At 39.9% G+C, this 21,919-nt stretch overlaps 1 protein-coding gene across 22 annotated transcripts in view; it reads left to right on the forward strand.

Moving 5' to 3' along the window:
• Positions 1-4,512: 4,512 nt before the first annotated feature.
• Positions 4,513-21,919, forward strand: part of plxnc1 (plexin C1) — an 88,112-nt gene continuing 70,705 nt past the window's right edge. For 2 of the 22 annotated variants that reach the window (XM_049566275.1, XM_049566279.1), the window contains exons 1-3: positions 4,518-5,620; positions 7,276-7,398; positions 12,973-13,107. In XM_049566275.1, coding sequence (XP_049422232.1) covers positions 4,613-5,620; positions 7,276-7,398; positions 12,973-13,107 — 1,266 coding nt within the window. In that variant the 5' untranslated portion in view covers positions 4,518-4,612. Of the gene's footprint in view, positions 5,621-7,275; positions 7,399-12,972; positions 13,108-13,232; positions 13,334-13,409; positions 13,516-13,595; positions 13,762-13,969; positions 14,073-15,018; positions 15,095-21,919 lie in introns of all 22 variants that reach the window. The other 20 variants (XM_049566280.1, XM_049566282.1, XM_049566286.1 and 17 more) reach the window with 19 other exon arrangements.

The raw sequence follows: 21,919 nt of genomic DNA on the forward strand, positions 1-21,919 counted from the left end.
TATTTTTGTCACAGATTTAATATGGGACATCATCTCATCAGTAACATCATGCAGCAGAGCTTTCACGGCAGAATGAAAGGTCATCGCAATGCTTCGATATCTCGCCACTGGAAAAATGCAACAGTGTAACACTGATGATTTGGGGCCATCACAACCGTCAATTAGCAGAATTGATGGCCCTTACTGCTCCTCACCTCGTCATGCGTTTCAGTGACTTCCCAACTACACCCTGGGTAATTCCAACAGAAGCAAACTGCATTCATCAAATAGCTGGCTTCCTTGTAGTGGTTGGGTTTACCCCTAAGAGGACGTGCTCTCGTCCACGCTCCAAGCGTGGACGAGAGCGTTTATGTAAACAGGAAGAAGTACCACAGTATCAACAACTTCGCCAACCTTCACTTTGGGTAAGAATAACAATAAATCACCGATACACACAGTGCCTTTTTATTACAGTAATTCATTTTATTAGTCACTCAGTATCTTTTCTTTCTTTTTTTTTTTTTTTTTAAAGCCAAGCTGTAGCACTCCTCTTGGAGCCGCAACACTTTAATTTGCAGCTTAATTTTTGTCTGCCTCTTCCCTTGTGCCGTGATCCCAGGACCGAATTTCCCTCTTAACTCCTTTGTTCTCCTCCACGTGCTGTGCCAACAGCAGGCACTACTCTTCTGTCCAGTTCGGCTCTCTCGTTCTTTTTTTCTCCATTTCGTTCTTTGTTTTGGTCATTCTGCCAAATCAAACCGCTTTTTACAAGGAGGCCAGCAATCACAGTAATTGCTGACAGCTGAGTCTGCGTCCACCATTAATATCAAATAGATTAAGTAGTAAAATTACCAGTAGGGCGAGTAAACATAACAATAGGCAAATCAGTATAATAAAAGGCATGTGAATGAGGTATGTTAATTAAACATTTTGAAGCTGTCTAACAATGAATTTAATTTTGCTGAGTTTCATCATCATGACTAGGGATGGGTACCTTTCACATTTGAACCGATACGGTAGGCTACCAATACCCAGTACCCGGAAATCGATACCAGTACGCAACGGAACCTGTTTTCGGTACTTTTTTTGCATGTATGTGTGGTAATAAAGGATATTTCATTTAGATTTTTTTTTTTTGTCAAAACTAACATTTATTTCTCAATATCAAACAGGATAAAACATCTAACACTGTTTGTAACATAATATCAACAGGTAGCCTGTATAATTGACTATGCAGCAGTTCTTTTTTTTGCACAAAATAAACCCACTCCTACTACCTCCTATTCCTCCTCTTTCCCCTCTGGGAAAAATGTGTGTGGGGGAGTGTAACGTTAAAGTTAGAGAATACGAGGAACTGAGCTGATAGTGATAACTAAGGCACGTTAAAATGCGAAGCTAACGTTAGAATGACCAGAACAAAGCCCAATCATCTTAAACACTAAGCTTATTAATTACCTGGGCCCGTATTCACAAAGAATCCTAAGACTAAAAGTAGCTCTTAGTGACGTCATTCTAAGAAAAATCTTAGAATTCCTCGAATTCTAAAATTTTTCTTAGAATTTTCCCTTGGTAAGATAAAAGTTATTCACAAAGCATCTTAGGCCTTAAGAGAGCTCCTAAGGTGAAAAACTGTTAAGAGGAGGGAGGAGGACTTTTAAGAAGCCTAAGTGTGTCTTAAACAGAGAAGATGGCGCAAAGACAGAGAGGGAGGAGAGATATTCTCCGTATATTGAACGACAGTGATTTTAATAAGTTGCTACCGGCTTGATCGTGCAGGGATAATGTTTGTGGTTGATCTCATCAGGGATGAGCTTACTTTTCCCACCCAGCGTAGAAACGCAATCACGCCTGAGATGAAGGTCATCACAACATTGCAATACTTGGGGAAAATGCAACAGTGTGTACCAGTGATGACTTGGGTCTGTCACAACCCTCTGTCAGCAGAGTGGTCAGTCAGACCATTAGGCTACGGCGTTTTAACAGCCTCATATTGCTGCAATCTCCGCTCTCGCTTTGGATTGCAGCACGTACCAGTGCTTCTCACACTCATCGCTTGTGCGTAAAAGGAGAGGGAACGACGCATTGATTTGTCGGGCAATGCGCTACAGGTCTGCCTCTTCCCTTGTGCCGTTATCCCGGGACCAAATTTCCCTCGTAAAACTCAGTTGTTGTTCTCCTCCACGAGCTATGCTAACAGCAGGCACTGCTCTTCTGTCCAGTTTGGCTCTCTCGTTCTTTTTTTCTCCATTTCGTTTGTTGTTTTGGTCATTCTGCCAAATCAAACCGCTTTTTACAAGGAGGCCAGCAATCACAGTAATTGCTGACAGCTGAGTCTGCTTCCACCATTAATATCAAATAGATTAAGTAGTAAAATTACCAGCATGGCGAGTAACCATAATAATAACAAAATCAATATAATAATCGGCATGTGAATGAGGTACGTTCAAACATTTTGAAGCTGTCTAACAATTAATTTAATTTTGCTGAGTTTCATCATCATGATATAAAATTATTTTCACGATTACACATTTCTTAATACAGTCTAAGTTCTATGATCGGTTGATTTCACTGTCCATTCATTACTAAGAGTGCATTTGTTTTTCTTTTTTTTTCTTTTTTTTCCTTTTTGTAACAACTAATCACAGCTTTTAGAAGACTGTGTCATACCTAGCAACAGGTCAACCACACCTCCTCGCTAAGATATACGTTTCTGTCCCCTCCTTGCTCAGAGTTGCTCTCAGAAACTTCCTGAATCACTCTTAAGCTAAGATTCCTTGCTAGGAATTTTTAGGCTAAGTGAGGAGCTCTCTGAGAGGACTCTGAGAATCTTTGTGAATACGGACCCAGGGCGTTATTTTTGACTCTGAGCTTACTTTTATTCCACAAATTAAGTATGTAACAAAAACAGGCTTTTATCATCTAAAAAACATAGCCAGAGTCCGCCCGTTTCTCTCTCGAGCTAACACAGAGACGCTAATGCATGCTTTTATCTCTAGTCATATTGATTACTGTAATGCCCTGCTTTCTGGTCTTCCCAAAAAAAAGTATCTCAGGCCTACAACTTTTACAAAACTCTGCTGCACATGTGCTGACAAAGACCAGAAGGCGGGCCCACGTTACACCAGTTTTAGAATCACTGCATTGGCTCCCCATGTGTTTCAGGATTGATTTTTAAGGTTCTTTTAATGGTTTTTAAATGTCTTAATGGTCTTGGGCCTTCTTATCTTACAGAATTGCTTATACGCTACGAACCCTCGCAGACCCTGAGGTCCTCTGGCACTGGCCTCTTGATGATTTCCAAAGTTAGAACACGTGCTCAAGGGGCGGCATCTTTCCACTATTATGGCCCCCGTCTGTGGAATGGCCTGCCAGAGGACCTGAGGGCGGCAGAGAATGTAGTTATTTTTAAAAGCAGACTCAAGACCTACCTATTTAATCAGGCTTTTAACTAATATTTTCTTAGTTTTCTGATGTTTTACTGTCATTGACACTTTTACTTAGGTTTTAACATCATTCTTAGTTTTTTACTGATATTTTAGTATCATTTTTAGTCTTGTACTGGGGTTTTAATGTCACTCTTAGTCTTTTATCGATGTTTTATGTTATTCTTAGTTTTAAATTCCAGTGTTTCCTCAGTGGGGGCCCTCTGCACTGGGGGCTGTGATTGGCCCTGGCTGCGTTGGCGCTGCCTCGTGGGTTGCTTCGACTGGGGGGGGGGGGGGCTGCACTCCGCCTTCTTGGCGGTGGTGTGGGCCCCTCTATCTGCCTATGTTGAGGTGGACTCCGTGTTGGTGTCCTGGTGGCCACGGGCTGTGATCAGCTCCCGGTGCAGACGGCTCCCTGCGGTATTATTTCCTCACCTGGTTGCTCTGCGCTCTGCCACATGTTCTTATGTCTACATCATGACTGTGTTTGTGGGTGGGTGTGTCTGTGGGGGTGTGGGTGGCTGGGGGGTGGATGGGAGGGGCATTTCTTCTAACCATGTAAAGCACTTTGTGCTACATTTTTTGTATGAAAAGTGCTTTATAAATAAAGATTGATTGATTTATAAATAAAGATTGAATGTTACAGTTTAAAAGGCCGGTTAGGCGACAGGCCTAATGCTGTAATCGGCTGTCAATCATGCTGCAACTTATCGTCACTTTTTTCTAAAACGGGGGTGTTAACGGCCTGTAGATGCTGAATGGGGGTCGCAATGCAAACCACTCATGCGGATTTACTACACAGTGAGCTTCCTGCAGCCTTATTAAAAATCGGCTTTTGACTCTTCGTGAGGTGGATTTCATCATGTGAACTGATGAAAGTGAATTTGTCAAACGTTTGGTCATCGCCTGGAACTCGCGTCACTGCGTACACGGGTTGTGTGAACAGACTTAAACTTTGTAGGCGTTGTTTGACAACATGGTAACAACGGAATACATTCAGCTGAGTGAAAACAGGTTGCAAATCATTACATAGAAATAATTATAATGTCTGTCAGTTTTTGGTTTCGCTGGGCGCGCTCCCTCCCACTTTCAGCACTTCTCTTCTCAACAGACGCGCGCTGCGCTTTTACGCACGACAGTGTGGAGGAGAGCACAGTGCCATGAAGACCGTCAGTGTGTGAGCGTTTGGCTGCCAACACAGCAAGAAGATGATCCTGCTGCCTGGTCTGCTTTTTATTCTCTGGGGAGAACCGGGTCGGTGCCTGGAGGAGAATGCAGACTTCACTTTCGATGGAGACATCCGCCACTTCGCCGTGGCCAACGACACGGTTTACATCGCCACAGAGGAGAGGCTGTACCAGCTGAGACACGACCTGACTCTGGTCCACAGTCTGACCCAGAGAGGAATCTTGAAGGGAAGTTTTCAGACGAACGATGCTGAGTTTTCCCGGGTTTCTGAGACGGACAAGTGGAACGCAACTTTCAGCGTCAACGTGTTATTAGCGCTTGTTCAGGAGGACACTTTGATCAGCTGCGGTGTGATCGGCTGCGGTTACTGCGAGGTGCTGGACCTGAGGAACATTTCAAACGTACAGTACAAGGAGCACATCAGGGTGGGATCCCCGTGGCGCAGCAGCGCGTCCGTCGGCTTCCTGGTGGATGTGGAGGAGACAGTTACGGAGACATACATTCTGAGTGCCATAGAGCAAAATGAAGGCAAACCCACAGAGACCGGCTGCTCAGTATCAGAAGCGGTGTTCCTTCATAATACGAATAACAAACAGGACGGAGGTATATTCTCTCACTCTGACAAGAACTCTGTCCCTGTAATCAAAGGCAGGCACACGGATGGCAATGTGGAGTTTGTGGATGGATTTCAGATCAATTCAATCATTTATCTTTTCTCCAACTTGCCTTTAAATCAACAAAGCAACGCCATCCGTCTCATTTGGCTCGAGGGCAAAACGAGCAAAAGGAAGACTCTCAAATCGCTGCGGGGCGCGACTCTCCGTGTCTCTGATGATGGTAAAGGCAGCAGACTCATCGCCTCCGCGGTGATCCCGGGTGGGCCGCCGGTGCTCTGGAGCGGCGTGTTCAGTGTGGACGGAGGAGAAACCAACACCGAGCTGCTGCTGTTTGACATCAGCCCGGATCTCACCGGAGCCACAGATGCAGATCCAGACTTCTGTAGTGTCTGCACTGGCAGAGGAACGACGGTGGGTTGTTGTGTTATAAATAGATTTTTGAGTGATAGCGCATGTTGTTGTTTCCACCTGTTACAGCAGTGTAATGTGTGATCATGAAGCATCTACAGAAAGACACATCAAACATATGAAATGGACTCATTTCACGCACTGACAAAATCTTCCCCTCTATATGGGAACAATGTAGGCTAATGAAATTCAGTAAGTCTATGTCTGTGGCTAATGACCATAAAAGCCTATTGATAATAATAATATTTTTGATACTCTCATAACAGTTTACAAAGTGCTTTAAAAATGAAATGTGTGAGCAAAGTTCCAAGAAGCTAGAAAAATAATGCAAGGAAACTTATTTTGAAATAAAACAACAATTGCAGACTCACTGCCTTATTAAGCTGCCAGCTGTAAATCACTCCCCCATCATTGTACTCTGTATTCTAAAGTAGGCTGGCTGTCCTTGTCTGCTGGCAAGCTTCCCCACTGGTATACCTTCATCTATAAAGCAATTATTGGACTACTCCCCTCATACCTCTGCACCTACCTCACTTTTACATCAAATCCATCATACAGTTTGTGCTCTCTAGACTTTCTATCTGCCTCTGTCCCCAGAACTCATACTGAGTTTGGGAAGAGGGCATTCATGTACTCTGCTCCCTCTGCCTGGAACAGTCTTCAAAAATCATTAAAATTACAAGAACTTATCACCATTAATGATTTTAAAACTCGGCTTACAGGCTTTATAATGGCAAATTTTGGCGTGTGTAAATGTTTTACTGCATAGTATTTTATCATCATCACATAAGTGTTCTTCTAGTGTGTATTGTGGTGCACTGTTCTTTCACTGTTTTTGTTTAACATGAACTTTTCCTTCTCAGGATCCCCTGCTACAGCCTTCTCTGCCCCCATCCAGCCCTCTCCTCCTCCTCCTCCCCCTTCCCCCACCGGACTGTATTTGTAGGGCATAACCCCTCCATATGACTCTTGGCCTTTCTCTCTTTTTTCATGTCTGTGCTTTTTCTTTATGTGTGTCTTATTATGTTTTGTAAACTGCTGCCATTTTGGCCAGGCCTTGCTCGTAAAAGAGATCATTTGATCTCAAGCAATCTGCCTGGTAAAATAAAGGTTAAATAAATAAAATAAATAAATTACACGACTAAAGTTTTACTCCAGGGAAGTTTCTACATAATTACAAGCATTAAAAATGAGGTTATTTTAAAGTGCAGGCTTGTCTGCTGGTGACAGCATATTAGAGGAAAGTTTTGCTGACTGAAGCTATTTGTTAAGCAACATTGATTTAATTTTCTTGAACTGCGTCCACCTAAGATCAAGCTAATCTTATGATTTAAGCTTTTTTTTTTTTTAAATGGTCAGCAATGTAGCTACGTGTACAGTAGCTTTAGTCATTGGATGTGATGGACAGACTACATGTAAACGAATAATATGTACACCCCAAATAAATGATGATTTTTAGCCGACACATTGTAATACATATGGCAGTGCCTCATGTTGCAACCCTCTTCAAACAAAAAAATGAATAAGCATGACAGTTAATTTCACTTCAACAATCTTTACCTTTTTAAAGTTCCCTAAATACTTAAGGTCTTCTTCAGGAATCCAAAAATACCTGTTGGATGTTCATCTGACAATCAGTATTTTTTTGTGTTTCTCAGCCAAAGACACTGAAGCCAAAGGCAGTTCTCCTCAGGCAGAACAACATGACCTCTGTGCTGGCTGTGACACAAACGGCCTGGATGGTTTTCTTCATTGGGACGGGAGATGGGCAGCTCATTAAGGTGTGTACAAAAAGTTAAGTGATCTTTATTTTATTCATTATTGAAAAACATATCAATCTAACAAGACCAATCATTCAGTAACATACTTTGTTCTGATTAATAAATAGTAAACAGAGTAACTTGAAAGTGACGTAAAAAATATTTATTTTCTTACCAGTTAACTGCTCTTGTACGGAGGCCCATTGCATTCACCAATTAAAATAAAAAAAATCACCTCATCTGACACCTCATCTCACAATTACAGTGAAAGATCTTGTAACCACGAGAGATCAGGATCTCGCAATCGTTGCTGAACACAAGCTAAGACAGTTGCGGAAGTGTGTTGCATTCAGTGAATTAAAAAAATGTGACACCTTATCTCATAATTATGGGATTCTGATCTACACAGGAGTAAGTTTAATAGCCTGTTTGATATTTACAATTTTTCCGAAACTATTGTGTTCAATAGCTGCATATCAAGCTTCAATTTCTGCTAATTTTTTGATATGTTGGAAAATCAGAAATCGGGATGCAGTTGAGAGTATTCAAAAACATTTTTGTATTTCAACATAGAATTCTTAAACCACTGCCATTACAGAGTGGCAACCTGTAAACATTTCACATCTGTGTTTGTAAAATAAATAATTAAAAAAATTAGCAAATGATGGCTATAAATGACCTATTACGAAAATAATTAAAAGCAAAAGCAGCAAAAAATCCTCACATTTGTGAAACTAGAACCATGAAATGTTTTTGCATTAAAAATTGAGCAGGGGCTCAACTTGACTTGCTTGATTTTCACCACACTAACTTGAGACTTGAAGGTTAAGACTTGAGACTTGTTTGTGACTTCCACATGTGTGACTTACTCCCACCTCTGGTTTTAGGTGCGAGGCAAAGCTGAAGTGGAAAGAAGGGACTTTCAGGAATACCCCACTTAAACTGGCATTTTGAAACATCAATATCATTCCTACACACAATGAGACCCAGCATATTTAATTCTATTAAAATCTGTTTTTGACTTTTCACCACTGAAATGATTCTGCCTGTGAGAACATCACACTACTTCTGCAAAGTAACCACTAACGCCTGCAACTTCTACGAATAGATTGTACACGTGACAAGATAAACAGCCACATTTCCTGCCACAATAAATTTATGTGGTGACTGTTTAAGTTCTGTCAAATTAGTCTCCTAAAGGTGAAAAGACGCTGGTCATTTTCAATTTTGAGTTGGAGGCTCCAATAAGCTCTTGAAGAGTATAATCTAAAAAAATGTCCCCTGCACTCACAAAGTGGATAACAAAATTAAAATTGTAACAGAAGCATTTTAGCATCCTACATGTTCACCTTTTATTTAAAATATCTGTATCATATGACAAGAATACAGAAGCACATCATATTCACTGAATAATAAAGAAAAACACTTTATCTGGCAATTGTGAGATCCTGATCTTGTAATTATGAATAAAGATCTTGTATTTATGAGTTGCTAAATACAAATATAATGGTGAACGATGGCGCTATCACAATGAATCTGCTTTTACCTCCTTCTCAGTATGATGCGTTTCACAACTTTGAAATGTGCACAAGGATGTCAATCACTTGCTCACTGATGAATATATCGACATGACCTTTGATGTGTCATTCCCTTTGCCAACTTTACAGCTGGTGTGACATGAGACTGTGAGATTGCCACGAGCAAATCCCTTAGCATCATTATCAATGAACTGTTGCTTAAATATGCATGTTTTAAGGTTGTAATTTCAGTACTTGCTTAATTATGAATGTATTGACAACAAATCACATGTCATTTGCCTTTGAATATCCTACAGCTGATAGTTTGTGGAAAAGCTCTCAGCAAATCTGGCATTGTTGCAGGATGTCACAGAGACATGAAATGTGATGTGATGACAATACATTCATAAATGTGCAAGCTATAGAAATCACAACCTTGAAATGTCAATATTTAAGGGTATAGGCCACCGATAATGATGCCAAGACATTTGCTAAGGGCTTTTCCACAAACTAAAAGCTGTGAAAGTTGTGACAGGATGTCACAGACACATGACATGAGATTTGACGTCAGTACAGTACATTCACAAATGATCAAGCTATTATAATCACATCCTTGAAATGTCCATATTTAAGGGTATAGGTCACTGATAATGATGCTAAGAGATTTGGTTTTCCACAAACTACCAGCTGGGAGAGTTGTGAGAGGATTTTCAAAGACAGGTGACAACTGATTTGTTTTAGATTCATCAGTGAGCAAGTACTGAAATTACAACCTTGAAATGCGCATATTTAAGCAACAGGTCATTGATAATGATGCTTAGGGATTTGCTCTGGGCAATCTCTGTCTGATCTCACAACAGCTGTGAAAGTTTTGAGGCAATGTCGAAGACACATCAGAGGTGGTTTTTATGTCAATATATTCATGAATGAGTGAGCTACTGACATCATAACCTTGAAATGAACACAATTAAGGAAATAGATCATTCATAACCACCATTTGCTACATTTTTTTCCATTAATTTATTTTACAAACTCACAGATGTAAAAATTTTACTTACTTACTTAATTACATCTACAGTACTTAAACAGTCACCGTGTAAATTTATTGTGGCAGGAAATGTAACTGTTTACTAGTACTAATCTTGTTTGGTGTACAGTCTGTTTGTAGAAGTTGCAGGCCTTAGTGGTTACTTTGCAGAAGTAGTGTGATGTTCTCACAGGCAGAATCATTTCAGTGGTGAAAAGTCAAAAACAGATTTTAATAGAATTAAATATGCTGGGTCTCATTGTGTGTAGGAATGGTACTGACATTTCAAAATGCCAGTTTAAGTGGGAGATTCCTGAAAGTCCCTTCTTTCCACTTCAGCTTTGTCTCGCACCTAAAACCAGAAGTGGGAGTAAGTCACACATGTGGAAGTCACAAACAAGTCTCAAGTCTTAACCTTCAAGTCTCAAGTTAGTGTGGTGAAAATCAAGCAAGTCAAGTTGAGTCCCTGCTCAATTTTTAATGCAAAACCATTTCATGGTTCTAGTTTCACAAATGTGAGGATTTTTTGCTGCTTTTCTTAATTGTAATGTGTGGAAGTGTGTTGCATTCAATTAATAAAAAAAAATGTGACACCTTATCTCATAACTACAAGATCCTCATCTCATAATTATGAGATTCTGATTTACACAGGGGTAAAGTTAGTTTAATAGCCTCCTTGATATTCACCATTTTTCGCGACTATTCCAACAGCTGTGTATCAAGCTTCACTTTCTGCTAGAAAATTAATTCAGGCAAATATTTCACAGTTTTAATCAAAAAGTAATTATCAGAAATCAGGATGCAATTGAGAGCATTCAGTAACTTTTTTGTTTTTCAACATAGGAATCTCAAACCACCTATACCCTTAAATGTGGAAATTTGAAGAATGTGATTAGCTTGCTCATTTGTGAATATAAGATATATTCATATATATTAACGTCCAATCACATGTCATGTGTCTGTGACATCCTGTCACAACTTTCACAGCTTTTAGTTTGTGGAAAAGCCCTTAGCAAATGTCTTGGCATCATTATCAGTAACTTATTGCCTTAAATATGGACATTTAAAGGTTGTGTTTTCAAAAGCTTGCTCATTTATGAATGTATTGACGTCACATCACGTCATGTCTCTGTGATATCCTGCAACAACTTTGCTAGATTTGCTAAGAGCTTTTCCACAAACTACCAGCTGTGAAAGTTGTGAGAGGATTTTCAAAGACACATGACATGTGATTTGTTGTCAATATATTCATAAATAATCAAGTATTGAAATTACAACTTTAAAACGTGCATATTTAAGCAGTAGGTCATTGATAATGATGCTTAGGGATTTGCTAAGGCCAGTCTCACAGTCTCATGTCACAACAGCTGTGAAAGTTGTAAGAGAATGGCAAAGACGCATCAGCGGTCACATCAATATATTCATGAATGAGCTTGAAATGTGCATATTTCAAAGTTGTGAAATGCTTCGTACTGAGAAGGAGGTAAAAGCAGATTAATTGCGATAGCCCCATCATTCACTGTCTCATCTTGTGTTTAGCAATGATTGCGAGATCCTCATGTCATAAGTATGAGATCTTTTTTTTCATGATTGCAAGATCAGGATCTCATAATTACCAGATAAAGTGTTTTTTCTTTATTATTCAGTGAATACAACGTGCTTCTGTATTCTTGTCATATGATACAGATATTTTAAATAAAAGGCGAACATGTAGGATGCTAAAATGCTTCTGTTACAATTTTAATTTTGTTATCCACTTTGTGAGTGCAGGGGGCATTTTTTTAGATTATACTCTTCAAGAGCTTATTGGAGCCTCCAACTCATGGTTGAAAATGGCCAGCTTCCTTTCACCTTTAGGAGACTACATCTACATTACTTAGAGTCATCACATATTTTCATTGTGGCAGGAAATGTGGCTGTTCACCAATACAGACCTTGTTCGGTGTACAATCTATTTGTAGAAGTTGCAGGCGTTAGTGGTTACTTTGCAAAATCAAACAAGTCAAGTTGAGTCCCTGCTCAATTTTTAATGCAAAAACATTTCATGGTTCTAGTTTCACAAATGTGAGGATTTTTTGCTGCTTTTGCTTTTAATTATTTTCTTAATTGTAATGTGTTGGTAAGAATGTTCAGGTTTGGACTGTTAGTTCAACAAAACAAACACTGTGAAGGTATCACTTCTCAGTGACTGTGGCACCATTTCTCTTATTTTCATAATTTTTATGAGCCAAATAATCTGAAAATAATAAGAAAATAATCAGCAGATTAATGCATATTGAAAATAATCATTGGTTAATAGTTCAAAATCAGCTCCACCTCAACCAGCTACAACAGCAAAATCCTGCTTTTACATTAATGCATGAGTCAGAGTCATCGGATGACATCATATACATAATAGTGTAACAGCCACTGGGCATGCTTTTCTCAGTACAGTAGTTTAACTTTTAGTACTTTTAGGTGCATTTTCCTGATCATACTTATACTTTTATATATGAACTTTTCAACACAGTAATATTCAGGTAGTAGTATGGTAGAGTAAAGGATTGAAATACTTCCTCTCCTGCTCCAGGCCCTGTCTGAACAGACAGGGTGAAAGACTCCACTCACATAAAGCACCTGCTGCTGTGAGAGACAGGGAAATTAATCATGCTCCGAAAAGTCTCAAAATGCGAGCAGAGCAGGAGGGGGAGGCAAAATAACTCACTGAGCCACAGTGGTGTGAGAGGAAGGTGTCTCATGGCGTGTGGGAGTGCACAGCAACCGCACAGCAACCGCACACACAAACACTCTCACACACAGTGAACTCATTACATGAAAAAAGGTTAAGTCCTTTCAACCATCTCAAGTCTAAGTCAAGTCTCAAGTCATGTGAACCAAGCCCAAGTCAAGTCTTTCATTAGTGTTAATTAAGCAAGTCTCAAGTCCTCTAATTTGCAACTTGAGTCAGACTTGAGTCAAGTCATGTGACTCAAGTCCCTTACCTCTGCCTTAAAACAAAACACAGTAGCTCAGACTGTCAGAAACATAACAAAGCTACATTTTCATTGTCAGCTTGCTGTGGACAAGAACTATCACACCACCTGTCCCACGGTGCTCTACAGGGCCAACGATGACCGCAAAGTGTTTCCCAAAATGCATCTGGATCAAGTGGACCTTAAACATGTGTACCTGCCATTTCAAAACCAGGTCGGTGCTCTGAACCTGTAACACCTGTGAGGTTCTGTTTGACTTTTTCCACATTTTTTTTAAATAACCACAATGTCACATGTACGTAAGTGTTGCTAAGTTGCTGTGTTTGTGTGTTGTTCTAGATGAAGCGTGTGTCTGTGTCAAAGTGCAGCACATACACAAAAGTGCAGGACTGTTGGTCTGCTCAGGACCCATACTGCATCTGGTGTGGCTCTAAAACAAGGTCAGGGAAACAACATCTGCAGCTGACCCCTTCAAACAATTACAAACATGGTTAAAACATAAATTTCTCTTCCTAGATGCACATTTGAAGACGACTGCCAAGATTCAGACTGGTTATCCATTCCTGATGATTTTCAACACAGAATGGTTTCCCACAGAGTTGTAAAGGACGACACCGACCAGGTACAGATAAGCTTTTACCTCTAGTCAGTTGTGACAGTCAGTTATTTCTCTTTTAAACACTCACATCCTTCCTTTCTCAGATCACCCTTAACATCCAGACACACCTGACTGTGGGCCAGATGGCACGAGCTAACTTTAACTGTCAATGCTCATCAAGTCCCAGTGGTTTCATCCTCTGGGAAAATCCTCCCCCACAGTTTCCACAGTGCAGCTGCCCCCTTTCAACCAAACCACTTCCTGCTGAAGGTCAGTGACTTCTGATAAATATAATAATCCAGTGAATGAAATACCTGATGATCGATGACCGTCACACTGTCACAAGAATCCTATGAGATGAAAATGTTGACTACTTTGTGTTGTCTCACAGTAAATTGTTATAATTCATAAAAAAGTGTGTTGCTCAGCATTCTGACTGAGGCTCTTAAATTTTATGTATTATTTTTTTAATCATCAGGCCTGCACATCACAGTTAGGCTGAGACTTGGGACGACACAATGGTCGCATCAGTTGAGGCTATTCAACTGCTCTGACATCAGGGGACCGCCAACTTCTGTCCTGTAAGTGCTCTACCATTTTCAGGAAATCTAAGTAGACAGATAATTTCTAATACACAAAAATGGTCCTTTTAGATATGTTAGAGCCAGCACTATTTATGTCCGCCAAATTAAAATGCTGCCTCTTTTGTGACACAACACAGAGGAGACAATGGTGCACACAGACATTACAAACCAAAACTCAGTTTTCTCTGTTTCAACACTGATAACAGAGTTTTACAGAAGGTCAATATTAAGTGACCTAAAATTCAGTTTGCATACAGATGAAAGGTCAAAATGCATGAAAAAAGCTATGTCTAAAAAATATTTTCTTGTACATGTGGACTAGGCCGGAGTTTTTAAAGTATGAAATATAGTACAACATCCCTTATCTGCAGCTTGTGTTTGAGATAAGAGTGCAGAGCTGTTCCTCTCATGGTGTGACTTAAAGTCTCACTCAAATGTGTCAGTAGAATTATGAGAGGGTTTCCTTGGGAAGTAAGCATGTAAACAAAATTTATTTTTTTAAAATGTTTTTCTTTTATGAGACTGGACAAATTTAAGCATGAAGGGAGAGAGGGGGGATGACATGCAGCAAAGAGCTGCAGGCTGGAACTGAACACACAGCTGCTGTGACAAAGACAATGCCTTTGTACACGGGATGCCTGCTCTAACCACTGAGCTACTGGGTGCCCCTATTGCACAAAATGTCTGACTTGGACACTGGATATACCAAATTCACCTGTCACTTGGGAGAATGATGGAAAACAATAACTGATTTAAAATAGTTTTCAGAATATTTTAAGCCCTTATTGTGCCAACACTGAAATGAACATCAAGAGTGGATGAAACAACGTAATGGTTAGCTGCAGCTGGTCTATGAGGTCTTGGTGATTTGTCAAGTAATTATTATCATTATCATATATGAGTGTTATCAACAATAATTGGTGATACATCTGTTTCTCCTCAGGTGTCGGCATTGTATTGAGGCTGGATGTGGCTGGAGCACAAACAGCTGTTCCTGGGCAAATCAAGGAGTGGGGGATGTTATTATGCATGTTTTATGTATTTATCTAACATAAGCTTCCCAGACATGTTTATAAGTGAAACATTTGGACATCAATGCAACAGTTCCACATTAATTTTAAGATGTTTGTAAATTTGAAGACTGTAAACAACACTGAAATTCTACCAAAACCCCTAATCCACTAAGCCACCAACACCCATGAAAGAGTTGAGTTTTGAGGTGGGATTTGAAAGTGAAGAGAGAGTTGTTGTTATGAATGTCCTGTGGGAGGGAGTTTCAGAGGCAGGGGCAGAGCGGCTACAGGCTCTCGACCCCATGGTGGTCAGTTGGGCTGGCGGGACAGTGAGGTGGATTGAAAAGGAAACATGAGAGTGTAGATGGGGTTGTGGATGTGCAAGAGTTCAGAGAGGTACAGAGGAGCTAGGTTGGGGATGGCCTTATAGATGAGGAGTAAGATCTTAAAGTCAACACGCTATTTAACAGGGAGTGAGTGAAGCTGCTGAAGAACAGGAGTGATGTGATTGGAGGAGGTTCTGGTGATGCATTAACTCTCAGTAGTGCTGTAGCTACAGTGAATATCATGTAAACCTGCTGAATGTCCTCTTTTCACTTCCTCTTGCAGGACAGTGTTTGCCAAAAGATGGACTCAGGAATGACCTTTGCTGTAAGTCTGAACCTCAGTTCTCACTCACATTTCTCCTCTGATGCTCACCTCATCTACATTCAGTAAAGATTAAAAGGTCAGAAAAAGGTAATGGTTTAAAACTCATAATCTTTCTGTTTGTTTTACTGTCAGAGACCAGAGATCTCCTCCATCACTCCCAGCGTCGTGTCTTTCTGTGGCAGAAACCATGCGGTGTTGTCAGGTTATAACCTCAGTGATGTGATCGGAGTGAGAATCCAGGCGGACATGGACTGCACTCCACAAGAGTGAGTCAGTTGACTAGCAATACGATTATACTTAGACTCTGAATGACATTTGGCAATGGAAAATGATGTATTTTGGATTTAGGGTGAACTGTCCCTTTAATAATTTCCCTCCAAAAAAGTGGGTCTTGATCTCAGTGAGATTAACTGGTTTCTCTCTCTCTCTCTGTCATCCTGTGTCCTCTGATCAGATCTCCTGTGTGGGACAACACTGGTGTGAAACTAACGTTCCACATTCCCAGTGCTGATAATAAAGGTGTGTTCAAAGCATGTGTTCTCCTCCCAGACGGTAGTTGCCACGGCAACGCTAAAATCACCTACCGCTCATCCCCATCCTGCAACAAAATTGCACCGAGCAGCACCTGGATCAGGTATGACTGGATTTGTTGGTATTTTCCCAACATAAATAACATAAAAAAAGAAAGCTTTTCTGAGGGAGATGTGACTGGGTCAGTCAAGAATACTTTGATGACTGTGACAACGTGAAATCTGATCTCATTCAGATAAAATACTGATCACTGTAACCCAGTGAGCTTGCAATCCATTATCTGATGGACAGTTGTGGGAACTTAAATAACAATTCTTTTAGCTGGAACAATATGGGACACTGCAGTGACTTGTGCAAACTCATTGCACCATGGTTTCGCTCAGTTTCTCAGTTGGAGTGGTATTGGTACTTTTACTCAATGTGAATTGTACACATCCAGATGTAAGTCTCTGCTGCCTTTACCTACTTCCGCTCTCAGACTGCACAGCATGAAAAGCCTCTGTTAATTGGTTAACATCATGTTTTGGTGTGAGTTTCTCTAAATCAAAGGGCAAGAGCTTTATTTACTGAACATCACACACTGCTGGAAGAAAATATGAGGTAGAACACTTTATATTCATTTATCATCTTCTGTTAAGCAATGAACAATAAAAGTGTCTTTCAGCAGGTAATTCGAACAGTGAATACAAAATACAAAACAGTTCCAGGTTGAGAGCCATCTCATGGAGAAGCCACTTCCCAAAAGCACTGTCTTTCACCATTATCACTTCCCTTTGTAGTTGCAGCGCTGAAAGTGGCTCTTCTGCCTTTGTTATAACTCTTCTTTTACCACTGTTGCTTGTTAAGATGTACAAAGAATTTATGTACATATAGCCAGATCATACATGTAAAAAAAAAAAAAAATCACATTTGTTACGGTTATGTTTTAATAAAGAGTCAATGTGTTTTACACTGACCTTGAACTTAAGAAGAACAGAGGGGCCCACAATAAGAATAAGAATAACTTTATTCATCCCCTAGGGGAAATTCAATTATCTGTCAGCTCATCTATTATATGTCAAAGAATTATAAAGCCTGATGGCTGTTGGTATATAGGATCTTCTGTATCTCTCTGTCCTGCATCGAAGAGAGAGGAGCCGTCCACCACAGTTTTTTTTGGTCCATAAGAGATTTAAACTTATATTAGGTGGTCGCCACAGATGTGTTTTCACCACCATGTCAGGCTTTCATTGTAAGAAGACCATCTAGGCTTTTTTCCCCTTCTCTGATTGGCTGCTGCTCTGTTTCCTGTAGTGGGAAGAGGAAGATCACACTTACGGGATCCCACTTGGAGTTTGTGGAAGGGGTCATGCACAGCCATGCCCAGCAGGAAATCATAACTCCCAGAAACAGACGCTCTCAGGTGGGTCTGTAGACGTCACAAAGTCCCAGGTCCAAATATCACAAGACATTAACATTATTAGCAATGGGAGATTTAAATTACCGAAATAAAAAGAAATCAAATGAATAAATAACCAAATACACATGTTATATGTGTTTCTTTTTTATGTATGTATTAACTGTGTCATAATTACTAGAAGGACAGGGAGTGCACATGCATCGGCATCTGTGCCTACCTGTCAGACGCCCTGTCATGATTTGACTTTTTATCGAATTTGTATCAAGCTATTGGGCATATCTTTTTGATATACTTTCAGATATTGGCCTTTTTTACCACATCTTTTAACTGGTTGAGGGATTTTATTCATCGAACACTGATTTTAACTTGTTAAAAGGACTTTTCCTCTGCTGGAGCACTCACAGAAGAGTGAGCGCATAAGCCGAAGTGCACCACTCTACACTGCCCATTTCAATGATCATGCTGTGTTATGAGTTACCTGTGGGCTGAATTCAGCTACAAAGGCTGTGTGTGTGGACTGCAACAAGTAATCAGTTCACAGAATATCCACCACCTGAAGACAGAGCTCCAGAAAAAGGACCAGCTCATTGAAAGCTTTCTCTCTGTAGCTGCTGCCCAGTCAAAGCATTATCTCCTACACACGGTCCTCCTGTCTTGCTGTCCCTGCTGCCTGATCACCCCCCTCCCCAGTGTCATGGATGGTCTCTGCTTCTGCAACCAACCTTCCCTGGCTGGCCTCAATAATGTCACTCAGAAGAACAAGTCATTCAATTATTATAAACTAAAATTTAGACAACATATTGGCTCAAACCCTTAAAAAATATTTACAAATGTCATGTGACATTCAGTTATCTTCACATCTGCCAATGATATTTAACACATTATTTTTCTCCTTTATTTACTTATCTGTATTTTTTAGTTTTGTTCATTGTCTCTAGTCAGTTTGTCTGAGCATTGTTGTCTGTGTAATTATACAGCTGTTACCTCTCTAGTCCTTCCTTATTTCCACAGATTTATATGGCCATATGATGTATTCCATTTGATGCTGTTTTTTTTCTGTTCAGAAGAAAATAAAAATTACTGATTAAAACAACAAACTTAAATTCAAATAACTATCCATTTACCATATGTTTTCATTTAATTATGACACAGTGAATGCATACATAAAGAAAAATACATTTAACAATATGTATTGTTTGTCACTGTTGTCACACACTTGTTTGTCACACACCCTTTGTTTGATTAGTGCATGCCCAAATATACCAAAATTCCCTTTTCTACCTTTTCCTCCTTGCAGAGTCTCACCTATGACACACCTGCAGCTAAAACAGGGATTTCTACCAGCACTGTGTTTTTGAGAGTTGCCAATGAAACCTTGGCCTGCTCTACAACAATGACCTACTACCCAGACCCCGAGTTCATTAACTTCACATCCTCAAGAATGGGAAACGATGTTCTTATCATCATACAGGTAATGCATGTTTTTTAGCACACATGTACAAATGTAGTACATGAATATGTTAAAGCTCAGAGTTTTTCCCCCCAATATTTCAGAAAAAGGCAGACAAACTGGAGATGACCCCAGCAGAGCTGTCAGTGTGGGCTGTTAAGGATGGACAAGAATACCCCTGCATCATGGATCCCAAAAGAACCATTGACAACACTGAGTTCATGTGTCAGATTCAAGGGACACCTGATGATACCTTTCAGCACTTCAAAGTAAATCTTTCATTCAGACTGCACCAGTCTAGACACTAATATACAAAAAAATCAACCTAAAGTTTATAGTGATTGTCAACAGGCCAAAGGTGGGTCATACCACCAGATTAAAGCATATCACAGCAAACCCCTCAGAAGTATATTAGTTTTCATGCAATGGCTTTTAAATTGAACGTAGTAATTATACACATAGTAACGCATGTTTGACTCACTGCTCTGGTGAGACGCCCCACTGTAAAATATCTTTTCTAATAGCACTGTCGTTTTTGTTTTTCAGATAGCGTACGGTGACAAGACAGTAACACTCGGGTCTCTATCTTCATTGCATCACGTCATTCTGACAGTGCGGCTTGTGCTGATACCCTGTGTTATTTTTGGTAAGTACTCTAAGTAGCTGACTGATAAAGTGACTGTGATATATGTGATGAAGTCTGCATTAATTTCATCAGTGCTATCAGTTCAACACCAGCTGTTAATGTGACAGCCTGAACCTGATTTAATTTAGACAGTTTTCTCTTTTGCTTCTGTATGATTCTGTATGATTGTGTGTAGTTATACTGAAGGTTTAGTGGTAAAAATACAGTGTGAGAAGCTTTTCCACCCGGACAGTAGGATTGTGCAAGTAAAGCCAGACGAGAGTTGTCAGAATGAGATCAGACAACGCAAAAATAAGACGTCAGGATATAGATGATTTTTCAAGAAGTAGACACCATCTTGCTTTGGGATCAGTCAAGCTGCGATAAAATGAGTGCTTCCAGCCCCGTTGCTGGGACCACAACCATCTTTGAACCTGGCCTTGAGTTTAATCTCAACTCACGCCTGTAAAATTTCGGGATTACATCTTACATGGTTGTGACATTATCGCTGTGACCTATCATGACCTGCTATGATAGGTGTCTCTAGGACCACATTTTGCCGTGATGACAGACACAAAGTGAAGACAATACCAGCTGTCACAATGATGTCACTGCTGGTGAAAAAATGTCAAGATGTTGACTTTGATTCCAAAGTATCATCTATTGGCAGCTTCAGTCCAAAATCACTGGTGTTAGCCTTAAAACCTGTCTAGTTCAAATATAAGAGCTGTTTTCTTTCAGTTGCCATTTTCTGGATTAGGTGCTATTTGTCTGTTTGGTTTGAAGGAGTCACTGTGTTTGTCTTTCAGCGTTGGTGATGATCTGTCTGTGGCAAAAGAGGCTCACTGCTGACATGAAGAATCTCTGAACATGACATCACACCTGGTGAACTTCTGCTACTCCATCATCACAAAAGACACTGCACCTCATGTTCATTTTTATTCCATAATGACAGCCATTTCTCCACCTGTGGGTTACTGGGGTAAATTTCACTCTTTGGCCCCAAAATTATTTAGAGAATCAACCTTAACTGCACAGTGAGTGTAGGAAAGCTTCCTGCAGTCTTAGTATTTGGATTTTACAGTATCTTGCAACCATTTTCCATATTGTTCAGCTCAGGTGTAGTTGTATCTTGGAGGCCATTTGAAGAATTCAAATGTGTGTTCTGACATAGAAACCAGGGTTCAGGGGCTTTTTTATGTGATTAAAAATTACCTTTTGCTATTATATGGAGTATAAGTGATAGAGGAAACTGGGGACATCAAATGATCAGTGTTTTAAACAAAACTTTTTTTTTTCTAATGTTAATCATATTCAGTTTTTGTTAATTGCTCCTGTGCTTGGTTTTCTTTTACTTAAAATATATATATATTTCAGTGTTGATCATATATAGTTATTGCTGTTTGTGTTTCTTTTTCTTAGTTTTCTTCTTCTTTGACTTAAATGTTATTATCTTTATTTCAGAGTTTGGTCACAGAGAAAAACATAAATACGGCTAATAAAAACAGCTTTATTAGTTGACCATTTGAGAAAAGGCACTTACTTTTCCCCACGTCACTCTATACTTTCTATTGATTATGGAGTGTATTGTACTCGTCTGCACATGAGCTCACACTATAGAAGCCAATCCCTCTTCACCGGACAAGCAGCAAGGATGAGAGGGAACAAGATTGGGAATATTGTGAACAAATGACTCTCTTGTGAAACCTGAGCGGCCCTTTGCGTTAGATATTTGTAATCCATGCTTTATATATAGCTGTGTAAGACAGACACGTAGAAACAATCAGAAATTATTGATGTGAAGTTCTGATAGCTGTATCACCATCAGTAGACCATACTTGTTCAAAGTGTATTAAATCAATGAGAGCGCGCCCTCTGGTGGCTGTAGGATTAAATAGACACGGTCTAACCCGACTTGAAGTGAAACAGACGAGCTGTGATGTACAGAGTGTTTCTCAGTGGACTGAATGCATCAAGGTTCAGGAGCCGCAGTTTTCATTTTGACAGCTGTTTTAGATTTAGTCTTAGTCTGGAGACAATAATGTTGATAAGTTTTAGTCGACGAAAATTCAAAACGTTTGTTTGCGCATCTGTCCCTGCACATAACAAGATACAAATCCCATGTGTAGGGTTGTTTTGTGGGTGAACAAAATAAATTTCTGTTACACATACAGA

The sequence above is a fragment of the Epinephelus fuscoguttatus genome, linkage group LG22, assembly GCF_011397635.1.
Source record: "Epinephelus fuscoguttatus linkage group LG22, E.fuscoguttatus.final_Chr_v1".
In the NCBI taxonomy this organism is placed as follows: Eukaryota; Metazoa; Chordata; class Actinopteri; order Perciformes; family Serranidae; genus Epinephelus; species Epinephelus fuscoguttatus.